General features: G+C 51.0%; 3 protein-coding genes across 4 annotated transcripts; 1 reads left to right on the top strand and 2 right to left on the bottom strand.

Moving 5' to 3' along the window:
- Positions 1–114: 114 nt before the first annotated feature.
- Positions 115–4,674, bottom strand: C23H11orf52 (chromosome 23 C11orf52 homolog). Its single transcript, XM_010205237.2, has 4 exons — positions 4,478–4,674; positions 1,549–1,589; positions 715–761; positions 115–351 (listed from the first exon to the last, which is right to left on the bottom strand). Exons 1-4 carry the CDS (start codon positions 4,507–4,509, stop codon positions 115–117), a joined length of 357 nt encoding a protein of 118 aa, XP_010203539.2. The 5' UTR covers positions 4,510–4,674.
- Positions 4,675–8,474: 3,800 nt separating this feature from the next.
- HSPB2 (heat shock protein family B (small) member 2) lies at positions 8,475–9,889 on the bottom strand. The gene is made up of 2 exons (XM_010205236.2): positions 9,796–9,889; positions 8,475–8,917 (listed from the first exon to the last, which is right to left on the bottom strand). The coding sequence occupies exons 1-2, from the start codon at positions 9,887–9,889 to the stop codon at positions 8,475–8,477; spliced, it is 537 nt and encodes a 178-aa protein (XP_010203538.1).
- Positions 9,890–11,788: 1,899 nt separating this feature from the next.
- Positions 11,789–15,198, top strand: CRYAB (crystallin alpha B). Of its 2 annotated transcripts, none has more exons than XM_010205235.2 (3): positions 11,789–12,178; positions 13,751–13,873; positions 14,917–15,198. In XM_010205235.2, exons 1-3 carry the CDS (start codon positions 11,981–11,983, stop codon positions 15,118–15,120), a joined length of 525 nt encoding a protein of 174 aa, XP_010203537.1. In that variant the 5' UTR covers positions 11,789–11,980; the 3' UTR covers positions 15,121–15,198. The 2 variants fall into 2 exon arrangements, with proteins under 2 accessions (XP_010203537.1, XP_061870152.1); XM_062014168.1 differs by lacking the exon at positions 11,789–12,178 and adding an exon at positions 13,620–13,635.

Below are 15,198 nucleotides of genomic sequence, written 5' to 3'. Positions count from 1 at the left end.
CTCTGCACTGTCTCAGGGAGACTTGATGTGTCCATGAGGTCAGCTTGCATCTACAGCATCTGTGAGGCTGTGAAATCCTTTTGCTGCTGAAGGAGGACAGGGCCATCAAGCCTTTCATACCAGGGTCCCGTTCTTACTGTCATATTTCAGCCTAGGCCTGGGGAAGTTGAGGGTGGCATACTCCGTGGCATTCTGTATTTGTAAGTTCTTCACTTCTGCTGCGGAGCGCTCCCGGACCTTGGTAAACACCTGGATGTCTGCGTAATGAATGCTGTCATCCTGCTTTACACCCTTGGCTTTACTCACAGTGGCATAGACAGGAAACTCCGGGACATCTTCGTATGCTGGAGCCTTTGGGGAGAAAGAGCTCTGGCAGGTCAGCTCCCTGGGCTGCTGCTACACATGCATTCCCCTGAACAGGCAGAGACACCCTGCCCACTGTCCCCAGCACCATCCAGCCCTCTGACACCTCAGTCTCAAAGACAGATTTCATCCTACTGCTTCCACTGCACTTGAGGGGAAAGAAAATGGGCCCATATCACTATGCAGCAATGCACATTGTTCCCACAGCCATCAAAGCCTACACAAGGATGAGACAATTCGTGGCTTTGAATAAGCTGCCCTGTGTCCTCCCAACCCATCTAGCCTAAGAAGTGGTGTCAGCTCTGTCTTCTCAATACACAGTTAGGAAAACAACTCTGGGAGGCTGTTTACCGTCCTGCCAGGCTGATGCTGTTGGCTCTCGTGTCTCACATTCGTTCCTGAAAAAGAACATCAGTGGATCAGGTTAACACAACTGTTTATTGTTCTACCTTTGAATGCAAAAATGCAGAGTCTGGTCCATGGGCTCTCCCCACTGGGCAGAAATCACATTTCCATCTCATCCCACCCTCCCACCCTAATGATGTCTCTGAGGCTTGCCTCCAAGAAGAAAGCCTGGGCTTGTTTCTCTGGAAAAAATAAGGTTTCCCAGCATGACAACATGCTGTGGACCACAATGTTCTTGGCAGGACCTAAGAGAACAGACACAGCACAGAGAGTTTCCTTGTCAGGCCCTTGGAGAAGTCAGATCCAGTTTTAACTTTGTTTTTCCTTTGCTGCTTGGCAAACATATTTTGCCCAGCATGGTCCAAAGGCCACAGGACACAACTGGGTGGCTTAGGGAATGCACTTTATTCTGGGGGACTGATGTCAGGTGGATGTCTGTGGTTCTTACAAGAGTTTGATGCAGCTTTTGGTGTGCTGCCACTTGAGCATACTCACATGTGTTTTGATGAGAGTCTCTGGTATTTTAAAGATACTGCTAAAGATACCCTTCCATCCTCCTTGCCAAGTCCCATGGCACATAACACCCCTTTAAGTTATAAGGAAGTCTTGCCTCTTGCTTCTACCAAACTTCCCTTGAGGAAGGTTAGGTAGAAAAGAGTGTGGGAGAGCATCTTAGCTTCAGGGCTCCAGTTCAGAGTCAGCACTGCCTAATGTCAGCTACCTAGAGGCTCAGTTACTCAGCCTCTTCTTGTCTTCTAAAGCATTTTGACAAATTCTTACCTTGCTTTTCTTTCTTTCTTTTAAAAGGCGAAGGACAATTCCTGAAATCAGAGAGAGATGTCAGCCCTGAGAAGCCCCAGCCTCTGCTCTTACAACCTGCAAACCCAAATGCACCACCCCAGGTACCACATCTGTGAGTAATGAGCAAGGTCCAGGATGTGTCTCTGACAAGAGCTGTTGAGCCAAGACAGAATCCTAGTTACTCTTTCAGGGAGAAGGACCAAAGGGGAGATGTGAGGATGTGTTTCCATCTGTGACACACCTCCCATAACCCACAAACACCCCCAAGTCTTACCTTTCAGTCATGCCTGCCTGTCCAATATGTGTATGAGTGAATGAGAACAAATTGCACTGTAGTTTTGCACCTACATTTCCACAGCTGTGTGATGGAAGATGCAGGGTGCAGAGCATGATCACAATTGGCATGAATCCTTTCTTTCAGGACCAGACACTCCAATAGCCCTGTGCTCTGTGCTTTGGCCCCCTTGCCCAAGGAGCAGCTCTGCACTGATCTTATGCTAATTTAATATTTCAGACAGTTTTCCCATTCTCAGTTTTCCACTTAAAACACAAGCAAAACAAACAAGCTGTACACTTAATGTGTGAAAAGCCAAACCCTAATCTCGTCTGTACCTGTATGACCAGAAGCCAAATGCAGCTACTTCGAGACATGGAATGAACAAGAGCAAAAACTGTTCCAGCAGCTGTAACGACAGAACTAGGAGCTGAGCTCCTGCAAGCTGGTGCTGGCAGGCTGTCTGGCAGAGGCGTGCCACATTCTGAGCCAGATGCATGAAGGAAATGTTGCACCAGGCTCTGAGGGCCAGAGTGGAGCAGGTGCCAGCCTTCGTGTGGCTCCTTCCGTGTGCATGTGTCCATCTGGTGCTGGCCTCCATCCCACACGGCATGCAGCTGAGGGTCTCACATGGGCAGCAGCTGAAAGGGGGCAGCTAGCACTTTTAATGGGGCTGCAGGGTTACCAGATGGTTCCCAAGAAACATCTTGTGTCTCAGAAGATGTGCATTTGTGTGACAGTCCTGCCCCAGGCAGGAACAATGGAGTGACTGTGGCAGAGCTGCATTTGCAGCATTTAGAGTCAGTTTCGGGGGCAGGTGAGCCAGATGGTGTGTGCAGTAATGCCTTTGACACTCTAATGGCAAAACAAACAAAACACGAATGCAGGCAAACAACTTGGAGACCTTCAAAATGGTCACTAATCATTAACCAACATTGCTAGACCTGGGAAGGCAAAGGCAGCATTGAGGAAGGCAGCGTGGCCACGTGCCTGTGCAAAAGGATCTGTGTGCTGTCCCACAGGGGCACCAATGGCCCTCCAGTCCTCCACAGACAAAATCAGTGGGACTGCCCCCAGGAGTTGGGTGACTAGCTCAAGGCAGCGTTGATTTGTCTTGTGGTGATTCTCACTTGGCTCCTGCAGCTTCCTCCTGCACTTTGTGAGCTTGTAGTGTCTCTGGGCCCTCCCAGCCAAGCCTCCTGCACTAAGCTACAGCATTTTGGTGTTTTACAGCATTCAGGCACATCATGAAACATCATTAAAATGGCACCATTTGAGGCAAAATCGGCAGGGTCCCTGTCCTCTTTCCTGGGAGGTGGGTTGCAGTATCAGCTTTGCAAGCTGCTCTTGCTTGTTCTGGTTACCATCCTTTGCAGAGCAAGCATTAGCAGCCAGCCTGTGGGCTGGAGCTATTCTGACTTTGCACACTGGTCACAGACAGGCGTGAGGAGGCATCTGCCAGCCTCAGATCTCTGGTCATTGGAATGGATGTGGCAAGGGAGACAGGAGCAGGGCAAACCTCTCAAAACCCAGTCAAACATGTTGTAACTAACTCACAGCCTGCTAGAAGCACGTTGTGTTCTTCAGAACAGCACACACCTACCTGTATCGTGTCTCCCCCTTTCCCTGTGTCAATGCCAGCCTTATTCATGCCCCCCACTGGCCTTCCTCACAGTGGCTGCTGAATTTTGCCATCTTTTGCTGTCCATGCACACCAGAGGCCCTGAGCACTAAGCCAAGTGGTAGGAACACCTGGGGGCTGCCCTCCAAAGCAACCTCTCCAGCCACTAGGCGATGCTGTGCCTCTTGGAACTATTGCCAAGCGCTGATGAATTTCTAATCGTTCCAACAAGTGCAATGTTGGAGAGAGTGTCCTCGGAGCTTTGTCAGATATCCTTGGTTCTACCCTTTGTACCACACTCTGAGCTGAAAATATTTCCACTTGACACCAAATGATGCTCCACTGTGCCCTTTTTCTGTAAGCAGGAGGGCCAGGGAACAGCATGAGGCAGGAGGGACTAAACTGCCATCCTCCCTCCCAGAGAGAAAGGACAACATCCAAAGCACAAGTAAAGCCCAGACACACACAGGTCGGGAGAGAGGCTGGAGGAGCTGAGAGCAGGATGGGACAGCTGAGCCCTGAGCCCTTAGTGCCAGCACAGTCCCAGGGGACCTCCCTGCAGTATGCCAGGGGCACACCTTAATGTTTCTACCCGGCTGGAGAGTAGTGGGACAAGGACAGGGATTTTAACCAGATCCTTCCTAGAACAGGAGCTATTCTCAGGTGCTGGCATGGCTGTGGAAAACCAAGCTGCCAGCCCCAGGAGGTGACACAGCCCATCCAGGCTGAGGGACACAAGCAACAAACTCTGTTCATCTCCGTCTGTTCTGCCTTTGGCAGGCAGGGGCAGCCCCAGCCTCCCGGCCCCACGCCAGCACCTGCACAGCCGCAGCCTGACGCCCCTGCTTGCTTGCTCCCACTCTCTACGTGAGCTGGTCAAGGGCTGGGAGCCAGGTGGGAGCTCTGGCACACCCAGCACAAGGCAGCAACGCTGTCAAAGTCCACCCAGACTTCTGCTCAAGCTGACCAGAGCTCTGCCTGCCGTCGCCACACCTCGCTGCCGCCGTACTCACCACGGCCGCCCGCAGCTGCAGAGGTTGCCCATGTCGCTCCTTCCTCCATGAAGCACAAGTGTTTTCTGGACAGGGAGAGCTTGTATTTCCTGGTTCCTGCTCGGCCCCTGGCTATTGCAAGGGAGTGTCTGGCAGTGTCAGATTTCTCTCCATCTGCAGTGACGCAGCGCTAGGGCCGTGCGTGCCATCTGCTGGAGGGCTTGCCCTGGGCTCTCCATCCCCCCGGGGCCTGTGCTCACCTCTTGCTACCCAGGGGGCAAAGGGCAAGGTAGCAGCATGCCTCAAGGCCCCAGCCCTAGGGGCTGAAATTCTGCTTTATGATCTGTACAATGGATGTCCTTCCACCGTCCCTCTCTCCCGCCATGGCCATCTTGTTGATGAGAGCAGTGACGCAAAAGAGGATGGAGGAGGGATTGCAAATCTTCCTGAACAAAGGGAGAAGCTCCAGGGTGGGAGTTCTCAGTGCTGTTCCTGCTGTTTATCATTGCATCTCAATCAGGAGATCAGAAAAATGTGTGACATGGGCTGGTATCACCTGCAAAAGACAATGTGTGTTCTTGGGAGGGAAGTGGTGCCCCAGTGAAGGTGAGAGCAGGCTTGCAGGTCTACTCTTGGCTAAGTGCTCGTGCTGCTGCCTCTGCTGCAGGCAGAAATGCACATGAAGCCTCAGGGACACTGCTGGGAATCCATTTCTTTAAAAAACCTACCTAATCAAAAGTGTACAGACTTGTGCTTTGAGAAAGAATCCCATGAAGGACCTTGCATCACTAAGGAACTGCAACAGAGCTCTTAGCTTCACCCTTCAGCATATCAAACAGGAGCATTAATGTGCATTTTACCTCTCTACCCTTGTTGAGAGCCCTTCAGATTGTGGCTGGTCATTCCTGGTCTGAATGACAAGTAGCTGATTCCTGGCAGCTCCAAGTGATACTCAGTACTGAAAGATACCATGTTAATCTAGCCCTGGAGCAGAAACTGCACTCTGCAGTTTGATTTGTCAGGCAGCCTCAGTTCTGTGCAGGCCAGAATGCCTCATGGGATGTGCAGACAACTGAGCAAGCTTTAATTCACCCTTCTGGTGGTCTATCTCAGGAAGTGCCCCTAATCCCCTACATGCAGTCAGCCAGGCTCACAGCACGACTCTGCTCAAGTGCAGAGCAAAGCTTGTACCTGTTAAGAAGTGGCAGAGAAGGATTGTACTTTGGAAGGAGCATAGAGCACAGCTGCTCTCTTAGCTGAATCCTGGATGAGCTGCACTGTGACCTGCAGAGCCCGAGTCTTGCTCAGAAACTGATTCTTGCCTGAGTCTTGTCTGGAGAAATCACGTGGCTCAACCTGCACCACAAATTTAGGGGGGGAAATTCAGGATTGTATTCATGCAGGCAGAACAATTCAGTCCTAGTCCCAGCAGGACCATGTTCTTGGGGCCCTGTGAAGACCAGGTGGTCTCAGGAGATTGTCCTGCTTGGGAGGCTGCAGGCTGTGGGTCTCTGGCTTTGCCACAGACACTGTTGATGTAGCGAGCCAGGGTCTGTTTTGATTTCTGCCATGACTTGGGCGTTATTGCTTTGTGGAGAAGAAAAAGAAGAAAAGGGCTGGGAGCCTGTTCCCATCAGCCCCTTTACAAAATACTGGAGCTGCTGGTTTGAGCTCCACCAGAGAAACAGAAAGGCATCAAAAACATTGGCAGGGTTGGAGAGCGTTTGGCTGCCACTCTGCATTCCCTCCTCAGTCTCTGTCTGTGCCTGGGATGAAGGAGAGCACGGCTTCCAGTACTCCTGCTCAGCACAATGATTATATGATTTTGTGCAAAGCCATCCAAGGTGCAGAGGAACAGTCCAGTGGCTGACACCAGGCAGTGCCAGCTCCTCTCACTGCATCGCTGCTTAGGGCAGCTGTCTTCATGCACACAGAGACATCAGCTGGGTAACAAGCTGTGCAGCTGGCACAGGATGAGCCTGCAAGTGCCCAGCAATACAGACTGAAGTCACTGGAGAGCTAGGATAGGGCTAATAAAAGCCAGAAGGGAAGTAGAACTGTGTAGTGGCTACTAACACTGTGCATTCTCTATTGCAATACTGTCAAGGTATTTCAGACACCAAGGGACTGGGACACAACTCTGTTATAGGTGTGCTGCAGGCACACAACGAGCTGCTTCAGTAGACTGAAAGTCACTAGTGCAGGATTGGCTCTGGATTTATTCATAATAATTTAGACAAAGCCTGTTGTAAAGGTGATTTTTCTTTTGTCAGTGTCTGAAATACTTAGTGGCAGCAGCTTATCTGGTCCTACTTCTGAGTAAGGGCATCAGTCAGCAGTATGAACTGTGAGTGTGGGTATCTGATCTGAATAGGGGCTGAGCCATCCTCCTGCTTGCACTCATAAGGCTGACAGGCAGGGCTGCTCTTAATTTGACTCTGATCCTCGTTGCTGGCAGGGGCCGTGAGAAGTAGAAAATAGCTGCACAAAGTGGTTCACTTTGGTCTGCATCCCACTTTCTCTGGCAAGGCTGAAAGAGCAGCCTTATATCAGTGTTTCAGCAACCAAGGAGGTATGTGATAGACTCCTGAGCAGGGCATTTCTGGCTCTATGTATTCATGGAGGCAAAATGCAGAAGCCTGCAGGTCACATCCCAACAGGGAGAGGGAGAAGCTTTGTCTACAGGGACCTTGAAACCTTTTGTCTCTTCTCTGGGAGGACTGAGGCATGCTGGGGGCCCCCATATTTGGCCAGTGACACAGCATTTTGCCTGCTTTAATTGGCTCTGACAAGACAAGGATTGTGAGTAGCACCCGCTGAGCTGTTGGGACCATCTGAGGTGGCAGCTGCCACCAACAGCAGCACACACAAATCCTTGGCCTAACATCACAAGACTACAGAGACATTTCTCACTCAGACAGTAGCATCACAGTGTCTGCAAAAGGTGCCAAATTTGTCTCCTCTGTGACTGGAGACTGGCACTTGGGATCTGAGCAGAGCCTTTCCCTTCAGCATTTTGGGCTTCACACCTCTCACAAGGGCTGAAAAGGTTTGTGCCTGAAAAGGTTTGTGCCTGAACAGACCTTATGCACCATAAACTAGATGGCTGAAGCAAGCAGACCATGGTCTGGCATTTGTTTGCTTGAGCTGACTCCAGCTGCAGGTCTGGAAACGCACACTGAGCCTCCAAGAGCCCATCACTCTGTACTTTTCTTCTAGAGGCTACTGTCCACTGTGGGCTCCTTACAACACAAGCAACTCCAGGTGCACCAGGAAGGCCTGTCATAGAGGTCCCCCTCTGATACCCATGGACAGAGTCCCTCCATGTCCCCACTGATGCCATTTCCACAGATGAGGCAGTGTGAACTCTCTGCTGCTCTGCTCCCCACATCCAGAGCAGCTAAGGCACTGTCCATCCTTCCTGCTGCAGAGTAGCTTGGCTGGAAGCAACATGAATCCAAGGCAAACAAGAGAAGACCAGAGGCAGATTTATTCCTCTTTCCTCTTGAAAGCTGCAGGTGCTTTTACAGACCAGACCAACAAGCACCTTCCATCTCTACAGACCAGACCAACAAGCACCTTCCATCTCTACAAACGTCAGCCACCAGCTCAGAAGTGAGGTACTAGGATCATCTCTTCCCTCTTCCCAGTACCCTTCTGGGCTAAAGCACAGCAGCTGTTTAACAGTCCACTGCTACACAGCTCCACAGTTCAGGGTAAGAGTGACCCTTGCCATCTGAGGTGAGATAAGAGTACCCTGCATGGTGCTCAATGAGCACTTGACCTAGGAGAAAACTTGTGTGGCAGTCCCTCACACTAACACTTTAATCCCCCTCTTTTTTCAGTTCCTAGTCCCTTTTCCCAGCCATCAGCCTTAAGGTGCAGAACTCTGGCATCTGCACTACTGCCTTACAGCCCTGCTAAACACTGATGGTGAAAAACAGGGCAACGTGGACTCCCCATCCCTCTTCCCCCCCACCCCGACCTTCCCTGTGGTGCAAGCCCAGATCTGAAGCCTTTAGGACTCTTCTTTCCCTTCTTCAGACTGTTCTTCCTTCCCCACTGGCTCCTGTTGGGTTATCTTCACCTCATTGACTCTGGCCTTCGCCTCCTTCCCCGTGCGGGGAGCCACGATGCTCAAGATGCCGTCGTGGGACAAGGTGGCTCTCACCAGCAAAGGGTCGGCATCCAGGGGGAGGATGTAGGTCCTGGTGAACTCGCGGGCGATGAAGCCGTGGCGATCGGCCTTCTGGGGGTGCTGCCCCGTCACCTGCAGCAGGTTGTCCACGGTGCAGACAGTGAGCTCCTCTGGTAGGAAGTGGCAGACATCCAGGAACACCTGGAATTTGTGCTCGTTGAGGTTGATCTCTGAAGTGCCTCGATCCAGCTGCTTGTTGATCCGAGGCCTGATGTAGTAGCCGTGGTACAGGGCAGGGGCTAAAATCTCACATGGGGACACACCTGCAAATGAGAGTTGGTGAGAAGTGTGGAGCTTCCAGGGGAAGCAGCCGGAGAAGGATGGTCAGCAGCAGGTACAGGAGAGTGACAGGAGAAGGCTGGGACCTGGCAAACACCTTGGTCTTGCTACTACATCAGCACAATATAGATGAAACCTCTTGTGGTTCCCACTTTGTGTCAGAATCACAGACAGAGCCAGATGACTGCCAGCCCCTGCCTCCCACCATACAGCTGCCAGCAAGCCAAGGGCTTGCATCCTGCTTTTGCATGTCTTCTAGGTGGACAGAGAGGGACTGGTAGGTGCACTGGGCCCTCTGCACTGCAAAGCCCACAGCCAGGGATGGGCAGGGAAAGTGCTGATGGTGAAGAAATCGCCCTGAAGAGCTAAAGGCCTTTTGTGTGCCATTGTCTGGGGGGCTTTCCTTGGAGCTTTTGCCTTTTCATGCTGTTGTGCTAGTGCTGAATGGTTCTGCTGCTGCCCACATTCCTTCCCCTCTGCCAGCCACTGCCCAGCTTTGTGCTGAACATAGCAGCTCAGCTTTTCTCCATGGCCCCGGGCTGCAAAACCAGACCCCCCCAGCTCCCCCCAGTCCAGGAGCACTTCCCTCCATGTTTGCACAGCATATGCACGAATGCCAGACCACTGGGGGCATGAGGGAGGTACAGAAGACACAGCAGTAGACATAGACAGAGGGAGTTGACCTGAAGAGAGAAACCCTGGATATTCCTTCCTGATTTGGCCTGGCTTTTCTGCTCAAAAGTCCTCGGTTTCTGCTTCCCCAGCCTGCTCTGAGGCTCAGTCTCCCCAGAGAGAGGGACCCCCCCAGTCCTCCTGCACTAGAGGAGAGAAGGGTGCTGGGGGATCTCATCTCCTTTCTTACCTTCTCCAAAGTTCTGGTCATAGATCTTGCTAGGGTTGGCAAATTCATACTCCGAACTCATGGGGTAGGCGTGGGGAACAGTCCGTGCAGCCATGGTGCGTATGGCAATGAGACCTTCGGAGCACTCAGTGCCTCTGAGAGTGAAGGCTGCAGATTGCAAGGCTTTAATTGGGCGAATTCCACAGGGAGGAGTATGTGAGAAAAAAGATGGACCAAAATAGCCTCACGCACACAGGCCCTGGGATGCCTCGCCAGGGTGACGAGGGAAGCTTCTCGCTGCATTCCAGCAGGGAGTGCAGGCACTGCTTGCAGTCAGGGACACCTTGGGAAATCCTGCACCTCCTCCCAGCCTCCTGGGCAGTCAAGTACAGCAGGGAGGCACTGAGGCGAGCTGAGAGAGGCTGAAGTAAGAGAAAGCAGAGTAGAACCCAGGCTGTGCTGCCTATGGTGCTCCTGAAGGCAAGGGCCAGCAAGAAGACTCAGTGGAATCACGTTCATGGAGTCCCTGATATTGGTCCTGCTGGCCCTGAAGCACCCCATGGGAATGGGGCAGTAGCTAATGCTGGCTGGTGCTCGATCAGGTCATGCAAAGTCACATGAAGTCATCATCAGGCCGCACCTTAGGGACCAAATCAACCCCTCCTGTGCCCTACACAAAGGAGCTTGCTTTGCCCAGAAGCTCAAGCCTTCTGTTCTGATGTGGTACAGTGCTGCAGATAGTTAGCAGGACTAGATAGGATCCAGATCCCACTCCTGACACCTCCACATCCCAAAACGTGCTGCTGCAAGCTGACTGCTCCCTGGCCAGGGCTTTGGCACAATGTGATGAGACACAGAGAAATGCTTGTACCACAGATCACAAGTTAAATAGGGATTTGAAGCTGGCATAGATCCAATTTTACTGAACTGGAGGGATGAGAGACAATGGGCACTAGTGCCCAGTTAAGCCCCTTGTACCCTGAAACCAGAGATTTCCTTGAATCCAGGTTGCTGTGGTATGAGAGAGCAGGTGCACTGCTGTTGATGTAATGGAGAATTGGAGAAGGTATTTATGGCCTGAGCTGCTGCACAGAGCAAATTCTGCTCCCTGCTCTTGCAAAGTGAGAGGAAGAGGGTCAGACCTTTTTGCAAAGGACTGGTGGTGCTGGCAGTAAGAATGATGTGCCTCTGAGCCAGTAATTCTATTTAGAATAGCTCTATTTAGCAAGCTCTCAGAGGATAGCTCTTGCCCTTTAAGGACAGTTGCTAGGCTGAACCCATTCCCATGGTTCAGAGGCAAGGCAGGAGTTAAAATAAATGTGTGAATTATGATGTATTAGAAAGATAATTATAGGAAATCAGCTTACTGCAGAGACACAGACAAACAGAAGTAGCTTGCATCCCTGACAAGGCATGTTGCAGTGCAGCACCATGGAGACCACTGGTGTTCTCACTTTATTTCTGCTCACAGCCCCCTTGAGTACTCTGAAGTCTTTTCAAAGTGGTTTCTCTAGCAGGCAAAAGACAAGAGGTGTTGGGCTGAAGCACTATGGATAAAGCCATCCCTCATTCACACACACACTGATGGGCATGCACTGAGGCAGGAGAGCTTACTGGGCTGCAGAGAGCTGCACTGCCAGGGTTATCTCAGCAAAGATCTCCTGGGATCCTTCCTGTCCTCCAACTAAAGCAGGCACGTGGCTTGCTTTGCCTTAGAGAGAGACAGAGCTCCTCCTGGGCTGAGGGTGATGTGGGGAGCTGAAGCCTCAGTGCAGGCAGTGGGAACAATGGTCCCTTGTCATTTTCCCTGCGAGCCAAAGATAGAAGCTGCATTGATCCTGCTGGCATCCAAAGCAGCTGGAACATCAGCCAAGCCTGCCTGAGACTCTGCAAACAAACAGCACGTGGGAAGCAGGGCGGGTGCCTGGGCAGTTTGGCTTCTTGCTGCCCCATTAGGCTCCTTTTCTTCTTCTCCCCTTCCCCCTCCTCCTCAGCAGCATGTTCAAATCCCTCAGACAGCTACTGGGCACCACTGAAGGGACCAGCCCAGGACTGGGACAATAAAATCCCTGACACCACCATTCAAGAGGCGTCGGGGGAGGTGTGGAGGGGAGGAAGGCCAGGCCAGCTGCGCGTGTATAAAGCTGTCCCAGGCTCCCGGCAGAGCACTGCAGCACCCTCCAGGACAGGCTCCTCCAGCACTCCCATGGATATCACCATTCACAACCCCCTCATTCGCAGACCCTTCTTTTCTTGGTTGGCACCGAGTCGTATCTTTGACCAGATTTTTGGAGAGCACCTGCAGGAGTCAGAGCTGCTCCCTGCTTCCACCAGCCTCAGTCCCTTCCTGATGAGATCCCCCCTTCTTCGGATGCCCAGTTGGCTAGAGACAGGACTCTCTGAGGTAATCTTCCCTTATTAATGCTCTTTGTTATTGCCATGTGCACATCCTGATAGGTCTGGAGGGGCTGAAGCTACAGACCCGTGAGAGCCGACAGCTTAGAAGCTGCTGTAGGTAGTTACTAGCAAAAGGCTGAGGGAAAGGCACGGTGTTTGTGCCTCTGCACTCTGCTGATCATCTGTGACTGAGCACAAGTATTACCTAGTGTTGGGAACAGAGGCGAACTGAGCTGAGTGTGTGTGGCAAATGACTGTAAGAGCTGATGGAAGAAAGGAGGAAGCTTTAATTTCCCTGTGCTGTGCAAAACCTTTCAGTCGCCCTCTCTCCTGAGAAGCAAACAGCACAGGGGTAGCGAGCAGAGGCAGCGGAATCTTCATGTCAGACAATGTGGTAGCTCATGGTTACTGGGGGAAAAGGAGCCTGTTTTAAAGAATCACTGCTGAGAAGATCAGCATTTTAAGATACAGAAAGCAAAGGATCATGAAGCAGCTGTCTGATTGCTTCAAGAGCTGAGCCAAGAGGTGCAGAGCTCAAACAGTCTGGCCTGTTGCGTCAATCAGTGCTCTTATTTACAAGTAATCTGAGGAGCATTTCTGAGCCAAAGGAATGAGAGGAAAGTTGGGGTTTCTTTTAATCTTTGCATAATATTTCCCTCGATTTAGTAACCAGAGTCTGTCTGTCCACTGAAACAGCCACAACAAGCACCACAGACAACAACATCTGACTATCTCAGTGGAGAAATCTTCACAAATAATCTAGGAGAAGGAAGCACTTCGTCTCCCAGGTCAAACTGTGGAAGCCTCTAAGCCTAGGGCTGTCCCAGAGGTTGCCTCCACAGCCCAGAGCAGGGCTCACATGCACAAGTGCAGAAGGGAGGCAGAGACAGCCAACTCATATGACAAAGTTACACAAACATGTCCAAGGCAGGTGGAAAATGCAAATTCAACCTCAGGGAGCAGCAAAAAGCACTGTTTGTTAGAGGTGATAAAGTGCAAAATGGAAGGGAGGGAGGTGAGATGAACAGCAGGTGACTCAGAGTTTCAGCCACGTCCTGTTGCTCAGATAACAGAGGGGAGCAGCGAGGCACTACTGCTCGCCCGTGACACACTGATTTGGTTCCTGAAGAGTGAGGGTGCAGGGGGAAGCCTGCAAGGCTGCACATGAGCCACAGTCATCTGCACAGTCGGGGCTTCTTTGGGTTGGAAAACTTGGTAAAATCCAGTGACATCGACTGGAAACCTCCAGACATTTTGTGAAAGGGGTTGGATGTGAAATGTGTATGGCAACTAAAGGGTCAGTTTTTAACAAACACAGATGAGGACAATCCCTCACTCCCAAGGAAAACATTTACCCCAGGTGACCACGAGGAAGCATTCACGTGTTAGATACAGTAGTGATAGGCATTAACAGGCCAGCAAGGCACCAAGCTGCCTGGATCAGGATTCCAGGATGGAGTGAAGGTCAAACAATGCATATGGGGATACCAACCTGAGTCTGGAACTGCTACATTTCGAGAGCCTTTTTAAGCTGAAAGCCTCACCTGCTGCTTTCTGAAGCCATCTCCTTGTTTTGCAGATGCGGCTGGAGAAGGACAAGTTTTCTGTAAATCTCGATGTGAAGCATTTCTCTCCTGAGGAACTAAAAGTGAAGGTGCTTGGGGACATGATAGAGATCCATGGGAAACATGAGGAGCGCCAGGTACTTTAACTGTGCAACACATAGAGTCAGTGTGAACTTCCTTAAACAAGGAGGCTGCAAAACAATCCTCTCCTGTGCTCATCTCAAACACTTCTAATGCTTTTTTATCAAGCACTGCTAATGGAAGATGCTCTGTGTAACCCTCCCCCAGCTCACTCCAGACTGGGCAGTAACAGGGTGGAGATTTATTGCTGGTGATACATGAACTGTGAACTGAACTGGAAAATGATCTTTGAAATGGGCTTCTCTGAGCCTTCCTCTTTCGGGGAAGAGCCCAGGAATGCAGGGAGGCACTCACTAAGCTAAGGATGAACTGTAATAGCTAAGCCACATAACAAATCAGTGCTTGGCCCTGGTCTGTTACCATGAGGCTCCCTCCTCCCGAAAATCTTTACATGTTGTGTTTTGCTGTAGTCATCACACTACTGTCTCTGGAGTCCTGTGTGGCAACTGAGCAGACAGAAGTCAAAAGCCATGTCCAAAGCCATATGTAATAGAGTTTGCCAGTCCCCATCTCCCTCTCACTCTTTACCCCTACCTCCTTGCCAGAAGGAATGAATGCATATGATAGAGCAGCTATGTCACTGAACTGTCAGCTCAAAGAGCTCCTGTGAGCACAGATCTGACAGTCAGGAAATGCAGCATGACCTGTAGCTGCTGGAAGCCTGTGATCATGACATGGCTTCTGCAGATTTTCTTGGTTTTGTCTAGGAAAATAATCAAGCACTATAGCAGAGATCAGCTCACTAGAAAGTTGTATATCCTAAAGCTCTGGAGCGCCTCAGCAACAGGAGTGGTTGGCACAGCATGTAGGTCCAGCTGCTTCATCTGAGGAACGACAGCACACCCCTGCAGCTTAGGCTGGGCAGCATCTCACTTCAGATGGTCTTGTCTCTTTAACAAGGGCATCTTGTAATAAAAACTCTTCTGACTTTGTGTAAAGTTTTCCTTTGAGAGCTGGAGCTTTCTGATCTCAGACTTTATGCGAAGGGCCCACACAAACCTTTCTAACCAGGGCTGTTCCTTCTCTTCTCCTTTTGAAGGATGAGCATGGCTTTATTGCCAGGGAATTCATCAGGAAATACAGGATTCCAGATGATGTGGACCCTCTGACCATAACCTCATCACTTTCTCTGGATGGTGTCCTGACTGTGAGCGCTCCAAGGAAACAAAGTGACGTCCCTGAGCGCACTATCCCTATCACTCGTGAAGAGAAGCCTGCCATTGCAGGAACCCAAAGGAAGTAGGCTGTACTTAAAGTCACCCTGGGGGGCCATTCAAGAGGCTTTTCATCGGATGCCAGCTATACTGAATGGCTTATTATT

The sequence above is a fragment of the Colius striatus genome, chromosome 23 (assembly GCF_028858725.1).
Source record: "Colius striatus isolate bColStr4 chromosome 23, bColStr4.1.hap1, whole genome shotgun sequence".
Taxonomy (NCBI): Eukaryota; Metazoa; Chordata; class Aves; order Coliiformes; family Coliidae; genus Colius; species Colius striatus.
Note: the sequence above shows the minus strand (reverse complement) of the source record. Positions and strands in the feature narration are given on the sequence as shown.

What these genes read in the sequence shown, in the direction of transcription:
- CRYAB (XM_010205235.2), top strand. Translation starts at nt 11,981, where the DNA reads ATGGATATCACCATTCACAACCCCCTCATTCGCAGACCCTTCTTTTCT. An exon ending in TAGAGACAGGACTCTCTGAG is followed by an intron (nt 12,179 to 13,750) that starts GTAATCTTCCCT and finishes CTTGTTTTGCAG; the next exon opens with ATGCGGCTGGAGAAGGACAA. An exon ending in GGAAACATGAGGAGCGCCAG is followed by an intron (nt 13,874 to 14,916) that starts GTACTTTAACTG and finishes CTCCTTTTGAAG; the next exon opens with GATGAGCATGGCTTTATTGC.
- HSPB2 (XM_010205236.2), bottom strand. Translation starts at nt 9,889, where the DNA reads ATGGCTGCACGGACTGTTCCCCACGCCTACCCCATGAGTTCGGAGTAT. An exon ending in TGACCAGAACTTTGGAGAAG is followed by an intron (nt 8,918 to 9,795) that starts GTAAGAAAGGAG and finishes TCTCATTTGCAG; the next exon opens with GTGTGTCCCCATGTGAGATT.
- C23H11orf52 (XM_010205237.2), bottom strand. Translation starts at nt 4,509, where the DNA reads ATGGGCAACCTCTGCAGCTGCGGGCGGCCGTG. An exon ending in AAGAAAGAAAGAAAAGCAAG is followed by an intron (nt 762 to 1,548) that starts GTAAGAATTTGT and finishes GTTCTTTTTCAG; the next exon opens with GAACGAATGTGAGACACGAG. An exon ending in AGCATCAGCCTGGCAGGACG is followed by an intron (nt 352 to 714) that starts GTAAACAGCCTC and finishes TTCTCCCCAAAG; the next exon opens with GCTCCAGCATACGAAGATGT.